At 38.8% G+C, this 21,635-nt stretch overlaps 1 protein-coding gene across 1 annotated transcript in view; it reads right to left on the minus strand.

Annotated features, from left to right (window-relative positions):
* CSMD3 (CUB and Sushi multiple domains 3) overlaps positions 1-21,635 on the minus strand; it is a 1,099,171-nt gene that overhangs the window by 77,704 nt on the left and 999,832 nt on the right. Inside the window, exons 55-57 of the mRNA XM_026659890.1 lie at positions 9,506-9,679; positions 7,361-7,534; positions 2,771-2,956 (exon numbers count right to left, since the gene is read on the minus strand). Coding sequence (XP_026515675.1) covers positions 2,771-2,956; positions 7,361-7,534; positions 9,506-9,679 — 534 coding nt within the window. The remainder of the gene's footprint in view (positions 1-2,770; positions 2,957-7,360; positions 7,535-9,505; positions 9,680-21,635) is intronic.

A 21,635-nucleotide genomic window follows, 5' to 3' on the forward strand; every position in this document is an offset into this window, starting at 1 on the left:
GTCTCTGTACACAGAGAGCTGTTACCCTTCCCTTTATAGTTATGACAAGGCTGAATTAGCTTTTTATTAAGATTGACTCAGAAGCTTTTAACCTTACACCTTTAGGGTGTGTGCTGCGTGGAGTGCTGACAGTGGTACCTGAACAATGTTCAACTTCATATACAACACTGGTAGCAAACTCTAACTGCAACAGTGCAGAAAAGGAGATGTAAGCTGATATTGTGTAATTACACTGAAGACAGCAAAGAGAGAATTCCATAATAAGTAATGCTGATTACTTTTTTCTTTTACTTGTCTCTTAAACACACCTATAACAAAATCTTGTAAGAAGCATTTGTAGAAATTGGTCAAAAATAGTATTTTACAAAGTTCTGCATTTTAAATCCTGGTAAAGCCATTGAAATTGTTTCAGAAATCTAATATGTATTAGAAAGTTTTATAAAATAATGGGAAAGTTATCATGGTTAGCCCAACAGGCATCTATTTTATAAGAATAAAATAAAGAGAAAAAAGGCCTTATGCACTACTCTGTAGAACAGTAGACATGTGGATTATGTATGTCAAGGAAATGAAGGTTTGCCCTGCAGTGCTGAAAAGAAATAAAACATCAGTTGGAATTTGAAATGGGGAACATTTTCAAGTAAGGTTTAATTGCTCTTATATTTATCTATAAAAAAAAAAAAAAAACGTTGTTAAGTTTAAGGGTACATATCAGTGACTTGAAAGTAAAAATCCTTACAAGAGCATGTAGTTATTTAAAAGCAACCATTAAAAACCCAGAGAATTCAGAGCGAAGGTTGAACTTTGAAGGAGACCAAACATTTGCACTTATGAAAATGCTCAGTGGTAAGGCATCCAAATCACCTTATTTCAGTCCCCATAATGATTCTAGCTTTGCATCTCTTCCTCCTTGTTCTTTTACCCTTACTTTGTGTGATGCGTTAATGTCTGATCAAAGACATTTTTTCTAAGTGCTTCATGAAGACTATGGCTTATAGCTGTAAATATCTTGATAATAGAATAGCCACTGTACTGATTTAATTGCCACTTCCACCCTCCCATCTTCCCGTCATCATCTTCTTCCATAAGGGCTCGAAGATAGGTATTCAGTCTATGGTTGTGGACATATTAGATTTGAAGACGACTGCAAGGTTCTTAGCATTGAAATTGTGCATAACAGAGCATTGGTTGAATACATACTGTACATGACTTGATGCTGTGTGAAGATCGTCATTCACTAACCTTAGCTCTTTTTATTATAGCATTATAATTTAATGATCTCAGTCTTGGAGTTTTTCATTTATAGATACACTCAGTCTGTGTTTAATCACATTTGTATAATAGTTGGCATGTGTTTTCTGCAAAGTGATGAGCATTCTGGCCTCGATCCAGCAAATCATTTAAGCATGTGCTTAACTTTTGTCCCTTGACTGCTATGTGAAAATTAAGCATGTGCTCATGTGCTTTCTGGATAAGAATGCTCAGCACTCTGCAAGTTCGAGTCCCTAATGAAAAGAGGGAAAGACTGCCATTAGTATGCTATTTTTAATCAAACAACTATAACATGAATTCTGTCTGCGGATTATGCCTGGCTGTAAAGAAGGTCAAATTAGAAGATGATTAAGAGTAAGGCATTTTAATAATGTAGTTATTGATGAGATGAAACTGCTTATTATGAATGGATAAGATTCTTTTAGAGTCCCTGGTTTTCTTTTTCCCTCAGGGCATAGCTATGGAGACAGAGCTAAGATTATGTCAGTGCCTTACCTGCGCATTTTCATGGTTTCATATGTTTGGCTTTCCTTTACATTTAACCTTAACTCTGACATTTTTGCATTTCTAATGGCTGTTTTTGACAACTACACCATTCCAGTAATGTTTTTTCTGCTTCAATTACTCATAGGGACTGCAAACTTTAATGCCAGTTTAACAAATGAGAGTTGTAAAATAACTACAAACTATATAAAAGATAAGGAAGACTCCTGGAATGAAGATCATTTATATAAAAAAATAAACCTGGAAGAATTAAAAACTGAGAACTGTTGAGAGAAAATGGGAAGAGAAAAATCCTGCCTAAAGGATAAATAATAAATGCAGAATTTGTCCACACTCTTCCAGAAATGTTGCCAAAATGCCTGGGTTAACAACTCTTTATCTTGTTTTCTCTCTCAACCTGATGTCTCATACAAGAGAGAAAGCCTAATCCAAAAACAAGTCTTTGTAAAGGGTCCTACAAAAAGGATTGAGGAAAAGAATCTCCCTGTACAACTCAAAGGATTGTTGTTGAAAACCTTGCAGCTCTTATGCGGCTTCCACTACAACTTTAGAGGTCCAGTGTCATTATTTATTGCTATGAAAGTTCCATGTAGTCAGTGCATCCATGTAGCTGCACACCTACTGGATACACCCCTGCTCCCAAACACCTCTTCTACTGATGCACAGTACTCCCACGGATTATTCTTCTATGATATGCCAAAGAAGTGGAGTTTTTTTGCGTGGCCTCTCCACAGATAACACTTTCATACACCATGTATAACAGACCTGGGATACCTCTGCTGCCTTTGAGGCCTTATATGGTTATCACACATTTAAAAACCTATGTATATACGATCTCTCTGTCTAATTTCTACCATCATCATCTAACTGAGTGCCCACATAGAGAGACAGAAGAGACAGATATACTATTTACAGCAAAATCAGTGTAAAACATCATAAAATATATGGCCCATTTTTTTTTTATCTTACAGAAAAATACACATTATCTACTTACTAATACATTCAGGTAGTGGCTTATCCCAGTGACCATTTGGTTGACAGACTAAAACTGAAGATCCAAATAAAAAATGTCCAGGATTGCAGTCATAAAACACCACTGTTCCATATGTGAAATTTCCATGTTCTATTTTACTTTCTCGTATGGAATTTGCAGGGATTCCAGGATCAGAACAGTTGACCACTAAAAAAGTGATACATTTGAAACTCATTTTTAGATTACACATGTATAATATATTGTTTTATAAATAAATTTGTAATAGCTTTATTACTGAGGTCTGGATGCACAAAAGGATTTAGGCACCTAAGTCCATTAGGCACCTAAGTCCCAGTATTGGGATCATTATGATGTGCAAATATCCCATCAAACCACGCAAGGAACCTAAATTCACTTGGTGCCTAAGTTTCCAGAGTAAAAGTTTCTTTGGCACCTACACATCCATCTCTGGTCATGTGCAATGCTTCTTCACTCTAGGCATCAGGATGCTAGATTCTCCCATTTAAACCCTAGAGTGATTCACAAACCAAGACAAGACGGGCATTTGGCCTAATAAGTCATATGCAGGGCATAATCCAGTAGGCATGCTCAGAAGCTGTTTAACAGATTGAGTCCCTTTCAAAATCCAGACGGAGGAGGAGAAGAAGGAGGTGGTGCCCACCTTGTAACCCAGTGATTAAAGCTTAGTCATTTTCCCTCTCTCGCCCAATGACTGTTCCACTATGGATAAATATTTAAATAGTCAATGGACCACAGAGGGGCAGAAAGTGTGAGGATGACCCTGTAGTCCGTGGTTAGGACATCCACTTGGGAGGTGGAAGGCACAGGGTCCAGTCCTCTTGCCACAATCACTCTTTCATTATTTATCTACAGTGGAACAGCTTCAACAGGAGAGATTCAGGGAACCCCACATCAGACTGTACCATAGCTCAGTGGTTAGAGCACTCTCCTGAAAGGTGGGAGACCCCTCTTCAATTGAACCTGGGATTTCACATCCCGGTAAAAACTCTAATCACTGGAATAATCATGATAAGGAAAGCACCACTTCCTCCTGCTCCTCAGCTTCTTGCTAAAACAGTGCCAGGAGAGGGTTCACAGCTGAGAATCATTAGCAGGGCTAGGTGTCTCCCTGTCTCCTGGAGTTAGGTGCCTGTCTCTACGAGGGGGGCAGGGCTTAGCATACACCCCTCTGGTTGGCATCTCCCATTGGGTAGCTTAGGCGGGAAGATAGATATATAGATAGCTGTCTATCTATCTATCTCCAACTTTCACTGAAGGGAGCTTTTGTTAATGATGTGAACAACCTGGTTGGTTCTTTGGGGTCCTCAGCTTCGCCAGGTGCCCCAGAGGGAGTGAACCCAACAGGCAATGATCAAGTGATCTCTCTCCTGCCATCCATCTCCACCTTCTGACAAACAGAGGCTAGGGACACCCTTCCTTACCCATCCTGGCTAATATCCATTAACAGGCTTAACCTCCATGAATTTATCCAGTTCTCTGTTAAACAGTTATAGTTCTAGCCTTCACAACCTCTTCAGGCAAGGAGTTCCACAAGTTGACGGTGCGCTGTGTGAGGAAGAACTTCCTTTTATTTGTTTTAAACCTGCTGCCCATTAATTTCATTTGGTGGCCCCTAGTTCTTGTATTATGGGAACAAGTAAATAACTTTTCCTTATTTACTTTCTCTACATCACTCATGATTTTATATACCTCTGTTATATCCCCCCTTAGTCTCCTCTTTTCCAAGCTGAAAAGTCCTAGCCTCTTTAATCTCTCCTCATATGGGACCCGTTCCAAACCCCTAATCATTTTAGTTGCCCTTCTCTGAACCTTTTCTAATGCCAGTATATCTTTTTTGAGATGAGGAGACCACATCTGTACGCAGTATTCAAGATGTGGGCATACCATGGATTTATACAAGGGCAATAAGATACTCTCCGTCATATTTTCTATCCCCTTTTTAATGATTCCTAACATCCTGTTTGCTTTTTTGACCGCCGCTGCACACTGCGTAGACGTCTTCAGAGAACTATCCACGATGACTCCAAGATCTTTTCCCTGATTCATTGTAGCTAAATTAGCTCCCATCATATTGTATGTATAGTTGGGGTTATTTCTTCCAGTGTGCATTACTTTACATTTATCCACATTAAATTTCATTTGCCATTTTGTTGCCCAGTCACTTAGTTTTGTGAGATCTTTTTGAAGTTCTTCACAGTCTGCTTTGGTCTTAACTATCTTGAGCAGTTTAGTATCATCTGCAAACTTTGCCACCTCACTTTTTACCCTTTTCTCGAGATCATTTATGAATAAGTTTAATAGGATTGGTCCTAGGACTGACACTTGGGGGACACCACTTGTTACCCCTCTCCATTCTGAGAATTTACCATTTATTCCTACCTTTTGTTCCCTGCCTTTTAACCAGTTCTCAATCCATGAAAGGACTCTTCCCTCTTATCCCATGACAACTTAATTTACGTAAGAGCCTTTGGTGAGGGACCTTGTCAAAGGCTTTCTGGAAATCTAAGTACACTATGTCCACTGGATCCCCCTTGTCCACATGTTTGTTGACCCCTTCAAAGAATTCTAATAGATTCGTAAGACACGATTTTCCTTTACAGAAACCATGTTGACTTTTGCCCAACAGTTTATGTTCTTCTATGTGTCTGACAATTTTATTCTTTACTATTGTTTCAATTAATTTGCCTGGTACTGACGTTAAACTTACTGGTCTGTAATTACTAGGATCACCTCTAGAGCCCTTTTTAAATATTGGCGTTACATTAGCTATTTTCCAGTCATTGGGTACAGAAGCCAATTTAAAGGACAGGTTACAAACCATAGTTAATAGTTTCGCAACTTCACATTTGAGTTCTTTCAGAATAATACATAACCAAGATAATGTATTGCTATTGGGCTGAAGATGAAATATACCCTTAGCACACAATGGGAGTTTTCTATTGTGAATTTAAAAAGAATAATAATTTCTTAACTACAAATAAAAGATTTAAAAATAAAGTTCTGTAAATAGTTTTTCACTAGGGCTCAAGGCAGAGTAATTAATCTAATTGAAAGGAAAATGTATTAAGTAAGATGAATATAAATACACTATACGATTTAACATTCTATATCATCCTAGAACCCAAAGTTTATAGGAAATTTCGGGAAGCCCACATGATGCTGACTCAGATGCAGGATAGCTCTTTGATGCTATTTCTACTTGGATGCAATCAGGATTTCTTGAGAACTACACATTTTCTAAGGGGAGACAATTTTTTAAATCTTCAAAACATATTTCTGTATCCCTCCAGTTCTTGTGTATCAATATATTAATTTCAAAAGACACTGCTGTAAAAGCTGTGATCAATAGCAAAAGGGCTGCTCCAAGAAAACTAGGCTATAATCTTCTGTAATCTTTTATTGGGAACAATAGTATATTTATATTAATTGAAAATAAAAAGTAAAACCAAATACAAATAAATCTTAAAATTTCAAGGGTATATTGACATGACAGAAGGTGATGTGGCTTTGCTTTTATGGTCTGATAAAAACAATTGCTATTCAACCGTATATAACACACTGCGACTTCTCCTAGTCCCCGAGTTAAGGTTTATAATATCTTTATATTGGGTTTGGAGAATGACTATTTCATTCATAGGCATACAGTGCAGCATCAGAGTTATTTTGTTTTAAGATACTGCTTCATTTATTCCCTATCCATAATAAAATCCAAAAGTGAAGGTGTTAATCATTTACTCTCAATGCAACATTTTAGTGCTTCTAAGAATCTTACTAGGCACAATGATAACTGAAGTTATCTATACAGGCCAAACTATACATTCAAAGTTGGGCTCTTACATCTATATTTGTCCCCTATTTAAAAGAGCCATGCTTTTCAGATATGCTGCATGCCCAATGTCTCCAGTTAAGTCAATGGAAATCTGCCTTATGAACAGATTACTTTTATTTAGGTGCCTAAATATGGATTTAGGTGCCTAACCTGGGTGTCTTGTATGGGCATATTGGTACAAAGTGTCATTTCATTTGTACAAAGGAAAAGCTTCTAAAATCTGCTACAATGAAATTTGGGTTAAAGAAGTCACTTCTATAAAATCAATAATACAGTGAAAAAATGTGAAAATAGGCTTTTAAAAGACATTAATAGTGAGTATAAGACCTCAAATTTAGATTTTATTTAAAAAAAGTTTTTATGTTCATAGAAATGTTTTCATGTTTCTATTTTAGTTTTAATTTCAGTGAAGATCTTTTAAATTCCATCCCCTGAATTTTGCTAATGAATGAGAACCTGAAAATAAAAAGAATAGGAACTAAAATGAAACTGCCCAGTTTAGTCTCATAGTTCAATCTGAGTGAAATGCAAACAGCAAACTAACTGTTAGGTGGTGAAAAATAAAATTAGATGTAGAAAATGTGTTCTATTTAAATACTCTAATTTTCTATTAGTAATTCCCATGATGATTTTTAAACATATATGCTTTGCTTTGAGATTGTCCCTTTATTTCTTTTTTTTTTATATTTGTTTTTCATATTCAGAGTAACCTCCAAATCTGTAAACATTTGTAATCATACCTTTACATATCGGTGGTGGATGGCTCCATTGCCTATTAGCCTGACACTGTGCTTTTGTTGGCCCTTGCATGGCATATCCAGTATTACAAGAGAAAGTCACAACATCATTGAAGTTGAAACCATTTCCACTTGTTCTTCCATAAATCGGACTTCCGGGATGACCACAGCTAACAGCTAACATCAGGAAAAAACAAGAGTCAGGAGCATGCTGCTGTCACTTTTCATGGTACCATGTAATAGTGATGATTACTTAGTAGAATTCTAAAGGTCAGATCATATGAGGTACTGAGAGGTGCCTCCCAAGAGGTATTTAAAGTTGTCAAGTCACTTAATCTTAATGGGAACTGAACACGGTTAGTATCTTTCAGGAGGTGTTGAGCACTTTGTGGGGATCAGGCCCTTATTTTCTAAACATGATAAAGAGGTTAAACCTAAAACTGTATCTCAAAATTCTCCTTATTTTTTTTTTTTCTGAATGGCATTTAATCAGTTAGGAACGTATGGTACAAAAGGCTAATAATAAAAGATCTGTCCATGGTGCCTAAGCATTCAGCACAGTGCATTTCTAACGTCAAATGGTCATGATCATTAAATCTAAACATGCAGTACTATAGAAATACATTAATGAAGTTATGAATGTCATTAACAACATAACTGATAGACAAATAAAAGAGAAATCACTATTTTTGTCTACTTCTATTAAGCCACGAATTTACAGTACTGACACTTCTAAAAATCTATTGTAATGTTATGGACAATTGCAGTGTTTAATGGTATGTCTTTCATTGCTACAATCCTTTAGTCAACCTCCTTGCCCTTTTCTGACGTATTGTACTGCACAATTCCACTGTGTTCAACAAAATAGCTTCCATAATTGGTTGTGAAGAAAGAAACTATGTTCACCTTCTTTGCTGTTAGCAAAGACCAGGGAACAATAATTTTTTTCAGTTTTGCTGTTGATGTTAACCCAGTGATTTGGAAATTCCTGTTGAACTATGTCTCATTCTTGCTTTAAAGATTATCAACAAATAAACTTGTTCCCTAATGTCCAATACTTATTTCTATCTTGAACACAAAGAGTAGTGGCATTAATCCACTGCTAAAGGATTACAAATAGGAACAGAACAATGAGGTGTGTGTTTGTGTGCTTCTGTACTTTATTTATAATTTATTACTATTAACTATAGTAATAAAGTATTATTTTCAGAAACCTCTATCATATGTAAATCAAATGACAAATGAACAACGCAGGTAATGGGATAACAATAGAGCTGGTTCCACTGTGATTAGTTGAGATTTTTATGGCCAGGGCTTTCTATTATAAAGTTCTAGCTATATGAAAAAGAGAGTATTGTCAGTAATATTAGTATAATTTCAATACTGTAATATTAATTTAACACTAATTATGAATCACAATTGGCATTTCCACAATTACTTTTCATATACACACTTATGAAAGGGACAAGCAGTCTCAGAAGGGACCATTCTTAATAAATAAATACACAGAATACCAATTTTTTGCATCCTCTCTTTTTCACCATAACCCAGGTTTACTAAAAATAATCTATTTAAAGAAAAAACTTATTTTTTCACATATGAGGTTAATTTATGTGACATGTTAACCCAGTTAACATACATGAAGACCCTAATTTTCATAACACACTATTGATGAAAAAAGTAATAAAATCTCAGTGAAAATGAAACAAGTTTCTTAATGTGAACATTTCAGTCTTCAATGCTAACAGTATAATTTGAGATCTAACAACTCTTTCTACTGATCAATAGTAAATACACATAACTTTCAGGTGATATCTTCAAAAGCATTTTCAAAAGCGACAAAGGCACTTATGCTCCTTAGTCCCGCACTGATATTCAGTGAGCCAGTCTCTGAGGGGCCAGATTTTCAAGGGTATTTAGGGGCCTCAAGATGCAGATGAACATCAAGTGGAATTTTCAAAAGCGCTAGGTGCCTAATTCCTATTAATTTAAATAGGAATTACGTGCCTAGGCTCTATAGGAGCCTTATCTTTTAAAAATCTGGCCCTAAATCACCTTTGAAAATGGAACTTGGGCACTTGTCCAATAAGCTAATGTAAGCAGTACACATATTGCACAAATAAGATATCTTTTTCCATGCTTACTTACGCACACAGGATGGAAGCTGACCAGACCAATTGTGATCTTGTTGGCATATTCGTACAGAAGAACCAATCAAGCGAAAACCAGGGTTGCACTGGTACACAACTGTGTCTCTGTATCCATAATTCTCTCCAATCACTTGACCATTGACTATGAGATCTGGAACACCACAGTGGCCAGCTGCAATTTTCAAATTACGGTAATAAAACCAAAAATTATGATAATTCAAAATACATATGATAACATTTAAAATATCCCTCTTAATGAAAAATAATCTACTTCTTTACATTTAAAATGAATATTTTAACAAGGTTTAACTTCTCAGTTTCTTTAATTGATTTCATTCAAATAATAATTTGTAAGCCGATGAAAACAAACAACCAAATACTTCTTTCATACATACAAAGATCATGCCTAAAAATTAGAAATGCAAATCAAACAAACAAAGAGCTTATGTGGTATTTATACTATGAAATTTTCATTCCAGAATTTCAAGTTGAGGCATCTACCCCTTTCAACAACAACAAAAAAGGCTAAATTATTCACTGGAGTAAGACCACTGGCTTCAGTGTATTTGGGCGAATATGCATACTTGATACCCACAAGAAAAGATTGGTGGGTTTTAGCTAACATTTTAATTAGAGCCAGTCAAAACTCTGAATTTCTGTTCAACTCAAAATTGTATTAAAAAAACAAAACAAACAAACAAACAAAAAAACAATATTTCCCATGAAATGCAAATTCTGAAAAAAAATGGCTCAGGTCAATCAAAATGTCAATTTTGATAACAGTCAAAACTATTCTTCTGATTTTGACTTTTTTGTTATTACTTTATAATTTATAATATAATAAAAGGTTAATAAATTTATAAACAATTTAATTTTGACACAAAAATTGAAACATTTTATTCGTATAAGATTGAAACGTTCCATTTTAACCTTACTGATTTTTTTTTTCATTTTCTAAATGGAATTTTGTCTAAATCTACAAGTTCCCAGAGAAAGTTTTGATGTTGACAAAACAGCATTTGCCTGTGGAAAAAAACATTTGACCTGAAAATTTTCACCATCTCTACATTTAATTGATAAATACTGGAGATGCAAAATCCCACCTGCCTTTTTTCTCTCATCTATTTTTCTCTCTCCTCTTTCTTTTCTTTCATTGGTTCACTGTTTTGTTTTAGCCTGAGTTTTCTTACGTTTAGACATCTGGCTGGCAATAATTAAAAATAGCTGAGAGAGAATTTTTAGATAATTTAGCTGCCAAACTTACTAAGTGTCTACTAAGCATGTGTGAAGTGTGATTTTTCAGAGGCTCATAGCTTGACCAAATTTGGGTGAATTTTCATGGGAATAGAAAAGGCATGTCGCTGAAACCACCGTAAACTCCCTGCCACATTTCTAATTCCAAACCTTGGGTGAGCTGGAACTTCTCAATGCAACGTCTGTAAGAATTTTTTAACATGAACACAACCATGTGTTTTACCTCATTTTCCTCTTGGAAACGGCTGGCTTTGCTAAAACTTTCCAAAAAGAAATCAGACCCCTGCTATGGAAATTTCAGCCTGAATGAATACAGTTTTACAAAGTTATAAGTAACTGAAAATGGAGTCTTATAATGGAAACCACTGTGGGACTTTAATCATAGGCATTGCTGCCAGTGCCACTTTTAATACAGTACAGGGACTTATTACCAAACTGAGATACACTATAATTTCTTCCCTTAAGTACACCATGTGTGCTTTAGAAATATTCTCTCTTTCCCTAAACACAGTTGAAGGAATACAAATGCATCCACATGTACAATAAATATTAGCAAGTTTCAGTTATCTTTGCTCTTTAATTAAATGCTGTGTACTAAAATATGAGTGGGTCAGCAAATGCCCTGTTACTGACAGAAAATAAACCTCACATTATGTTAGTGTCTCCCTCCCTGACCATGCAGCCATAAGATAGCAATAATCCTGAATTTGTACTATATAAGGTGGAAATACATGGCCCCCTATGGAAAGGATGACAGTGAGAATAAACTATATGTGCCAGGTATTAGCCAGGTTGCTTAAAACACTACTGGAAGATGCTCAGATGGTATGGTGATGAGGAACTGAATATGGAATTGATTAGAACAAGTATTCAGATAGTAAAGATGCGTCTCAGAGGCTGTACCACTTGTATAATGCAGTACAAAACTCACTAAAAGGAAAGATAAGGTCAGGCAAGAGGCATAGACAGTGCATTAGCCAGTGCAGTATTGCCAACTCCAAGTATTCAAAAATAATGAGTCAGGCCCCACAAAATCACAAGGTTGCTTAAAAATCATGAAGATTTTTAAAATGTTACATTTTGGATTCTATTTATTTGCTATGTGATTTATGAGCTTTTAGGGTGCATTCAAGTCACATTTTCAGAATTTTCTCTCCTTTTCATTCTTTTAAAAAAATAGAAGCTGAAATTCTCTTGTAATCAGTTGCCTCCAGCAGCTGGTGCTTTAAGAAAGACACCACATACTGCGAGACTCACCATAATATCATCAAAATTCACAACACTGCTAGTGAATGAATTCATGCATACCACTGATCCAGTAGCACAAAACCCTTCCTAAGCAAGGAGCAGAGGCCCACATCTGCTATTGTTCCCCTCATGAGCCTTGTCTGTTACATGCTCCCCTTGCTGTACTAGGGCCAGGAACAACTGCATTCCTTGTCATATGTTCCTGAAAAAACACCCCTGATATCAAGGTCTGCTTCAGGGTCCCAGTTGAGTTCCCAGAAAAATAGTTTTATGTTCTAGTTTTAGTAGGTTTTGTAGACTTGGCCCCAGAAGGCCCAACCTACCAGGCCTTCATGTTACCAGGGGTAGGAGAGATATTGAACTGGGAAGATTCCCTCCCCATCAATGGGAGTTCACATCAAACAGGTTGCAGGGGACTAGACTTTATACCACCTGTAAGCTACTTTTGGTTGCCTCAACATTTTATGCTCTAGCTGCAGTAAATTTCATTTTACTGTCTATCAAGAAAATGCTTTTCTAAGGCATGTGAGGTAGCTACAGTCTGGCCACGCCGAGGGGGAGTAAACCATGTAGAAGTGAATGAAAGGAAAAATAACAACAAACAAACAAACAAACACAAAACAACAACAAAAACCCGAAGAGCTTAAAAGAATGGGAACCTACCCTCCCCACAGAGAAAACAGCGCTGTTAACCAATATTAAACTTCAAAATAATTACTACTAAAATGGGTATTAGTAACAAATAGTACACTCTTCTCTGAGCATCCCCATTCTCTTAGCTTACTGAAGTTTTATCGTGTGTCCCACTTCTGAATGGTTTAACCTTCTTCAAGAAGATGAAATAAGGAGCCTGCCGCACAAAGAGCAGCATGGGGAGGACAGAAACAGAGCAAAAGAATTCAACACAAGGAAGACCTGGCTCTATCTCCCTGACAAAACAGTACTGAAGCAATTAAATAAACCACTCTAGGATCTGGGTGCAATCTCTGGAACTGTGCATAAATGTCACAGGAAACTTGCATGCCTGTAACAGAGAAAATTCATTTTAAATCTATCCCAGTCTAACAGTGGCATCTGATCAGTTTGAGAAAGGTTTGAAATGTCCTAAAAATTTCACAGATCCTGCTAGCCTAGCTCCTCCTAACTCCAAAAATGGCTCTCACCCTATTTTTCAAAGATTCAAAGGCCCTGTGACTTAATTATGTCCTCCCATTTCCTGTTAAAATTACCCCCATCCAATTAGGGAATATAAAAAAAATGTTACATGACTAATTTTGAATAATTCACCATTCAAGGAAAAAGGACATGTATGATTCAATTATTCTTTATGAATACTACAGCCTACTTTCACCCAAGCCTTTGAGTGTTCACGTGTCCCCCATTCCCAGTTCAAGTGTCCCAGAACAGAGGTTGTGCCGAAATCATACTGTAGGGCAGTGATCAGCAACCTTTGGCACGCGGCCTGTGAGGGAAATCCGCTGGTGGGCCGGGACTGTTTGTTTACCTGCAGAGTCCGCAGATTCGGACTATCGCAGCTTCCACTGACTGCGGTTTGCCGGTCCAGGCCAATGGGGGCTGCAGGAAGAGGCACGGGCCAAAGGATGTGCTGGCCGCCACTTCCCGCTGCCCCCATTGGCCTGGAATGGTGAACTGCGGCCAGTGGGAGCTACGATCAGCCAAAGCTGTGGATGCTGCAGGTAAACAAACCATCCCAGCCTGCCAGTGGATTTCCCTGATGGGCCACGTGCCAAAGGTTGCCGATCCCTGCTATAGGGCTTCAGAAGTGAAAGGATCTAGATTCACAGCTAGAAAAAATATTAAGACAGTTCTACTATTCTAGAATCCAAAGGCAACTAACTATCATACAGGCTAAAAAAACCCTCAATATAGAATAATATGTCATACTACCGTGACACCTTTATCTGATAATCTAAAAATAAGTCAAAAGCATTCGGGGCTAAGTCCTGAAGGTTTTACCAAGTTTTTACCCATTATTTACTCTGCCTTTAGTAGAAATGTTGCCTGATGAAGAGCTGAGTGAAAGCTAGGTGGAGACTTTTAGGTTTAGCCCCAATTCATAAATTCTCAAAACACCATCTGTCAGGCAGGTACTAATGATAAACTACATACTGATGGCATCTGTCTTCTTATTTTTAAATGTGGATACTACAGAAAATGTCCTGTCAGCACAGACATACATAGTTCCTGCATATTCTGATAAGAGAACCTTTGTGGCCATTGCTGAAAACATTATGCAGTTGAATAAACTCCCTCACATCCATCTCAGCCCTAACAAAGGCAAACACTCACTAGTGTATTGCAGAGGGTGTTTTTTTTTTTTTTTTAATTTATATCCCTCTCTTAATTCCACACAACCACAGCTTTAGCTTCCTTCACAAAATAAATGGAGAGAAACCAAACCAAACCAAACCAAACCAAACCCAACAATATAACAAAAGCCAGAATGAACTCCTTGGTTTTGATTCTCTGTATTGCAAGCTAATATATAGGCTGCCAAAATGAAAGGGAAAAAATCAGAAAAGGAGGGGCTTTTCTGAGAGCTTTCATTTACTGAAGTTCCCATAACCAAGGAAACCACTTTCTTTGTCTGTACATCCTTGAGAATGGCTGCCTCATTACACAGGCAAAAAAGAGACGAAGAAACAGATTTTTAAATGAAAATACTACTACTAAAAGTTGGCAAACTTGCAAGAGAAATTTTTATTGCTCTTCTATTCTAATCTTTTTTGTTTGATTTCCTTGAGACTAAAGCTATTTTAATATTACCAGATCTCTTCTTTTTTTTTTTTTTGTCATTTTTTGTTAAGGTGACTGTGATGAAAAGAATCCCAAAGTGCCCATTTGATATTGATAAGAATGTGAGCATACTCATAGCTGCATTTTCCTCCCGCTCTCTCTCTCTCTCTCTCTCTTCACACACACACACACACACACACACACACACTTTTATGACCACTTCTGTTGTTAATGGCCTTTCAGAATTTCCATCCTAACCTTTTGTCTTCAGGACTTTATGCCAGGCAAGGTGTGATTCTTTTGTCTTTTTTTAACAATATTTGAAACAGATCTATCTGCACATTTAAGATATAAAAGTACAATTCAGTGCTGAAGCTGATGTTTGTTTGTACTCCGGTCTCTCTCTCTCTCTCTCTCTCTCTCTCTCTTTTTAATGGAAAGTTTTTAGAGCATTTAGCCTACAATTTGGATAAAGTTTTTGGTCTGGGAAAAAGTACAAATTGTTTTGTTTAGTAAAATAGATGTTGCACATGCACAGTAAATTTTTTGCTATTAAAAAACAGTTACTAACCTGTTCTGTAATTGTTGTACTTTTAGATGTGTCACACTTGTCCATGCCAGTCTTGGTGTCTCTGAGGCCAGGGCATGGCCACTGGAACCTTTTTCCCCCAGAGGTACCTTCTAGGTGGCTTGAGCTCCCCCTGGCGCCACTACATTCAGTATAATGGCCAAAGCCACCTTTAGCCCTGCTCAGTTCCTTCTTGCTGAAATTCCAATGTAGAGGGGCGGGAGGGCGGGTCATGGAATGGACATAAACAAAATGACTCGAAGAATAACAGTTACAGAACAGGTTAGTAACTATTTTTTCTTCTTCAAGTGATTATGTATGTGCATTTCACTCTTGGTGATTCACAAGCCATAGAAGAGGAGTCCATTTTAATACAGGTTGGAGAACAACTCAATGCCCGTTAGCATCATCTCTGGAAACTTGCCCCAAAAGCCACCAAGACCAATTGTGACCTCGTCAACTGAACTGTGACTGTGTCATGCAGAGTGACATTAGCCAACCTACGGCACATACATATACAGGATGCAATCCACAAAGAAATTCTCTAAATGGAGAGTGATTGACCTCTCTCTCTGTCAGTCACTGCTATGAACAGCTGGGATAATTTACAAAAGTGTCTGGTTCAATCTAGGTAACACTGAAAGGCTTTTCTGACATCCAAAGTATGCAAACATTCTTCCTCCCTATTTGTATATGGTTGTGGGCAGAAAACAGGCAAATAAATTGGCTGGTAATTGTGGAAAGAGTAAACCACTTTTGGGAAGAACTTCAGATGAGGGCACTGGCAAACCTTATCCTTAAAACAGATTGTATATGCAGGCCACAACATTAATGCCTGCAGCTCCCCTACCCTTCTGGCCAAGGTAATGACCACCAGAAAAAAAATATCTTCACTGATAGAAGCAGGAGAGAAAAGGTAGCCAATGATTCAAATGGGGGACCCATAAGCCTTAACAATAGTACGTTTAGATCCCATGAGGGAATAGTGTTTTGCATTTGAGGATATGATTTAACTAAGCAGTTTAAAAACTTAGAGACATGTCATTGGAGAAAATAGAGTCACTATCCACCTTAGGATGGAAAGCTGAAATAGTGTCAAGATATACTTTGGTGGAACTAACTGCCAAATCTTGATGTTTCAGGTTTTATAAGTAGTCCTGAACATGTTGAACTGAAGAACTGTTCAGTAACACTGCATTTTGGTGAGACCAGATGGAGATATGCCTCTATTTAGCAAGGTAAGTAGCTATTGTAGAAGGCTTTCTACTATATAGGAGGATCTCTTGAACCTCTTTCAAGCAAGACTGCTTTCTAGTGGAGCATCCTTGCAGTTATGTGAAGAGATTGTAGGCTCAGGTGAAGAAGGCAACTAGGATCCTGGGAGATTTGGTCCTAGTCCAGTGGAAGTGACATTGGAGGTTTCACTGACAGCGCCAGGAGAGTGGAGAACCAGTGCCGGGGGCCATGCTGGGGCTATAAGTCTGCTGTCCTGGTCCTCTCTTATGTTTAGCAATACCCTGTGAACGAGCAGAACCGGTGGAAGAGAGAAGAGGGTTATGCTTGACCACATTAGTAAATAAGTCATCTGTCATGGCATGTAGGCTGTGGCCCTGTAGGGAACAGAACTGCTGACACTTTTTGTTGGACTTTGTTGCAAGTAGGTCTATTTGGGGAAACTCCTACTGCTAGAAGAAGTATCTAGTCACATATGGGTGAACAGACTATTTGTGATTTGTAAATTACTCCTTGGGGAATTCTGCAACACTGCACAGTGCAGAATTTTGCAGAAATTAACATTATGCACAAACAATTTACTTTCCCCACAGAAATGGGCTGCAGTGCTGCTAGCCGCCACTAGGAACCACTGGACTCATCAGAGCCCAACTTGCACATAGAAGACACTGTTGGGGGAAGAGAGAGGGAGCTAGAGGGTTCCTGGCGGCTGCAGTTCCCAGCACACCCCGAGGGAAGGAGAGGGCAGCACACAAGAAACTTTGTGCAAGTCTGGGACCGAGCATCAGTCTGTTTCTCCCTCTGCATCCCTTGGCTTCGGGGAGGGGGAAGGGGGACAGGTGTCTGGCCAAGTTGGGGGCACAGCTGGGCTCTGGGTGAGAGGGGGTGTAGGTATCTGGGCTGGGGGGTCCCGCAGTTGGGCTCTTGGGAGGAAGGGGTTCGGGTGTATTGGCTGGGGGGGGGGCACAGATGGGCTCTGGAGAGGGGGAAGGGGGCAGAGAAACAATAACTGGGTTGTCATAGGGGTTTCTTTAAATCTCTACTCCTGGGGAAAATTTTGTGTGTGTTTGTATTGTTACAGACATACTTGCTGACAGGTATTTTGAAATAAATTACCAAAATAATTGAAACTGGTGTTATTTTGATAAATAAAATTTGCAGAATTTTAAAATATTGTGTGCAGAATTTTTAATTTTTTTTGGGTGCAGAATGCCCCAAGGAATAGTATATGATCTGCTCAGGTGGTCTGTTAGGTCATTCTGCATGCCCTGCAGGTAAGATGCTTCTAGATCTACTGAGTTGGGAATACTCCCAGAATAGAGTCATTTCTTGACACAGTGGAGAAGAGTGGACACCCATCTGCTTGTTGAGGTAAAACATTGCTGTTGTGTTGTCTGTGAGGACTAATAGGCTGCCTCCCCTGATCTGTGATAGAAATATCTTGCACATCAGTCTTACAGCTTTCATTTCCCAGGCACTGATGTATAAAAGTAAGTCCTCTGAGGACAATCAACCCTGTGTCTATAGAGAACTTAGGTGGGCTTACCATCCTAGGGCCAAAGCATGTTGCTAGCATGTGAGTCAGTTGCAGGTGGGCAATGGAAAGCCTACACATGCCTTGGCTGGATTTGTCCACCAATTTAGAGAGATGAAGACATGGGAGAGCACTCTTACCACAGAGTCCAGTTGATAGTGGCTTATTGAGTAGACTTATGACAACCAGCCCTGAAGAATTTTGAGTCAGCCTGACGTATTGAACCATATAGGTGCAAGAAGCCATGTGACCTAGAAGCCTCAAACAATTTTGTGCTGTTATGATCAGGCGACCCTTCAAACCAATTGCTCAAATTGCCTGGAACCTGGAGTCTGGAAAAAAACCCTGTCTTCAGATGAGTTCAGTAAAGCCCCTATAAACCCTATCCTTTGGACTGGGGAGACTTTTCTGTGTTGATTAACAGTCCCAGAGCATTGAATGTTGACTGGATCATGGTAACACTGCTCATACCTGCTGTCTGGATTGGACCTTGACAAGCCAGTCATCTAGGTAGGGGTAAGTCTGCATTCCTGATCTTTGAAGGAAAGCAGCTAATACTGCCATGACCTTTGTAAAAGCCCTTGAGCTGCTGATAGGTCAGAAGGTAGTATAGTGAATTGGTAACGATTTTGATTTACCAGAAATTGGAAGTACTTCCTGTGACGTTTAGTGATTGTCGCATAGAAATAGGCATCTTTTAAACTGGGGGCAATGTACCAAGGTCAGGAGATCAGGTCATAGGCAGTTATGCCTAGTGGTCGGAGTGGCAGTCAGGCCTAAAGGTCAGAGTGGGAATCAGGCCTTGTGGTCAGAGTCCAAATGCCAGAACCAAGGGTTGAGACAGAGATGCAGTCAGGAATCAGAGCCAAGGGTCAGAACCGAAGTCAGAGTACAAATGCCAGAGACAAGGGTGAAGACAGAGTCAGGTATCAGATCCAAGGGTTGGAACCAGATTACCAGGAGTCAAGGAAGGCAGGAGCAGGGCTGGTTCTAAACCAGGAGCAAAGCTGGGACAGGATGGGAACAAGGCAGGGTGCAGGACAGGATTTGGGCTGGAGATGTGGAGGAACAGAGCAGGAACAGGGTTTGGTGAGAGACAAGCACAGGGAGACAGAGTCAGTGAGCAGTCAGCAAGCTGCTGCTGCTGCTGAGCTTAAGAACTGGCTTGTGGGCTTCTTCAGCCAATTAGGCTGGGCAGTCCGTCAGACAGCCTTTTTGGCTCATTAGAGTGTTCAGTATTGTGTGCAGAGTATTGAGCAGGCACAACTTCAGAGCCTTACTCCTGCCCAGGAAAGGGATAACAGAAGTTAGGGTGACCATCCAAAACGTTATCCTTTTAAAGAGTTTCTTGAGTTGATGCTGATTTAAAATTGGTCTGAGACATCCCTCCCTTCGCTTTTGGAATTAGGAAATATCGGGAATAAAATCTGTTCCCTCTGAGACCAAATGCCCCTCCCCTATGGCTCCCAAGCAAAGGAGCGACTGCGCTTCCTGGACAAGGAGTTTCTCGTGAGAGTGGTTCCTGAAGAGAGATAGAAAGGATGGGGGGGAGGAAGGGTAGAAGCAAACTGGAGACTAGATCTCACTTCCGCAGTGCTCGAAATACGGGGATTGGTATGTCAACCTCGACTGGCCCATCAAAATGGCCACCTGTTCAAAAAGTGGGAAATTGCACTGCCAGAGGTTGAATCAATGGCAGTGGTGCTGGGGGACCAGACTCTTGTAAGGATGGAGACACCACCACTGAGAGGCAAAGCAGGTTTCCTGTCACATAAGCACCAAGGGTGGAATGGACATGTGCAACCACTTGAAGAAGGAATGTAGTTTTTCACTGTGAATTTAGACTAATTTAGTCTGGAATGAGGCCAAGGAGCTGACCTATTCTTTCCTTCAGTTCACAGGTTTAGCCCATTTGTTTCCATTCAACTGCTTTTTACTTTATATAGTATCTTTGCAAGGCAGCGGACCTGATTTTTATTTCACACTGCTGGAGTAACAACATTAGTCAACTGAATTACACCAATGTACAAAAGGGGCAGAATCTGGTCCAGTATCTCAAGTTGTTTTCATTTGGGAAATAATCCATACTTTCTCCAGTTAAGATCCCTACATAAAAGGCTGGGGGCTGGTGAAACTTTATTGAAGCTGGTTGGAGTAATAGTTACCCTTTATTCAGGATAAATGTAAATCACAGTTAATCTCCTTTTGGAGTAAGATAGCTGAAGCAATAACAGCCACTATCGCCAACATCAGCGTATGCAAGACCTTTCAGGAGTTATACAGATAGAGGGGTTTTACGGAGGTTTAAATGAAAATTCAGAGGACGGGATATTATTTTGGTAGAGCTGTGTCTGTGTATGAGCAGAAGCAGCCAAAAAAACATACAGGAGCAGACAAAGAAGACAGCATGGAGAGCTTTTGGGGTAGCATACTGGCTGGGGAAAAGGATATTGAGCAAGTAAGCTACAGCCACTTGATTCCTACTGTGTTCAGAGGAACGGGACTTTGGACATTCTCTGAAAATATCAGGATTCCATCACAGAAATGCCTGATTTTATCATCAACTTCTTCCCTAATGTAAACAATCTGCAAGACTCTGAATACTGGCTAACTACTGGGGTCGAAAGGGTTAATAATATTATTATTGCATATTGGGCCAGTCATCCTATATTAACATATATTAGCATATAGAATTAATTTAAAAACAATTATCAAATCTAGCATAGTAGTCTTGAAATATTGTGCGAACCAGCACATAAGACTTGTGGATGACCTGGAGAGGGGAGGGAAGAGGTGCAGTCATTAAAATCAATATGGTTTGGTTCTGCACAGACGGGAATGAAGAGGTGAAGCATGAATAAAGCTTGCATAGCACATGTCCTAGTAAACCCAGCTATAGGATGAATGCCACGTGTGTTATTTTGTATCGTAATTTCAGGGTTAAAGAGTTTTAAAAGATGAAGAAAGATGGCCTAGAATGAACTGGAACGTTAAGCAAAATACCTAATCAGTGTTTCACAGATTTGTGGTTGTGATGAGTACTTCTTAATACAAAGAATTTCTAAACTCCGTATCCCAGTACCCAAAAAACGACGAGAGTGAGAAGTACTAATAATATGTGAGCATCACACACTACCTAACTTGCCCTAAAATCAAGCCTTAGCAACAAAGAATGAGTGTAATCAGAAAGTGTCAGAATCTTTTTAAACATCCAATGAGAACACTTTCACTTCTGCAGCAGGAAGGCTGCTCTGTGAGATGTACATGCGGGAATACATAAATTTAGAGTTTTGTATTAAATAAGAAAAAGGCGCATATTCTCATTTTCACTGTCAACACTGTGTAACATCAGTCCATCACTGAAGGAAATCTACATACATTGAAGAAAAATGCTATATTATCATTCTACAACTGGGTCAATCATCTGTCCTATAACAATGACGTCAGATGAGGAAAAAAGGATCCTTTGTACCAAAATTTTGTTTTGCCCTCTTCTACACAGGGTATACTTTCCAGTCATGGATAATTTTCTCA

The sequence above is a fragment of the Terrapene carolina genome, unplaced genomic scaffold, assembly GCF_002925995.2.
Source record: "Terrapene carolina triunguis isolate 2854851 unplaced genomic scaffold, T_m_triunguis-2.0 Scaffold58, whole genome shotgun sequence".
Lineage (NCBI taxonomy): Eukaryota > Metazoa > Chordata > Testudines > Emydidae > Terrapene > Terrapene triunguis.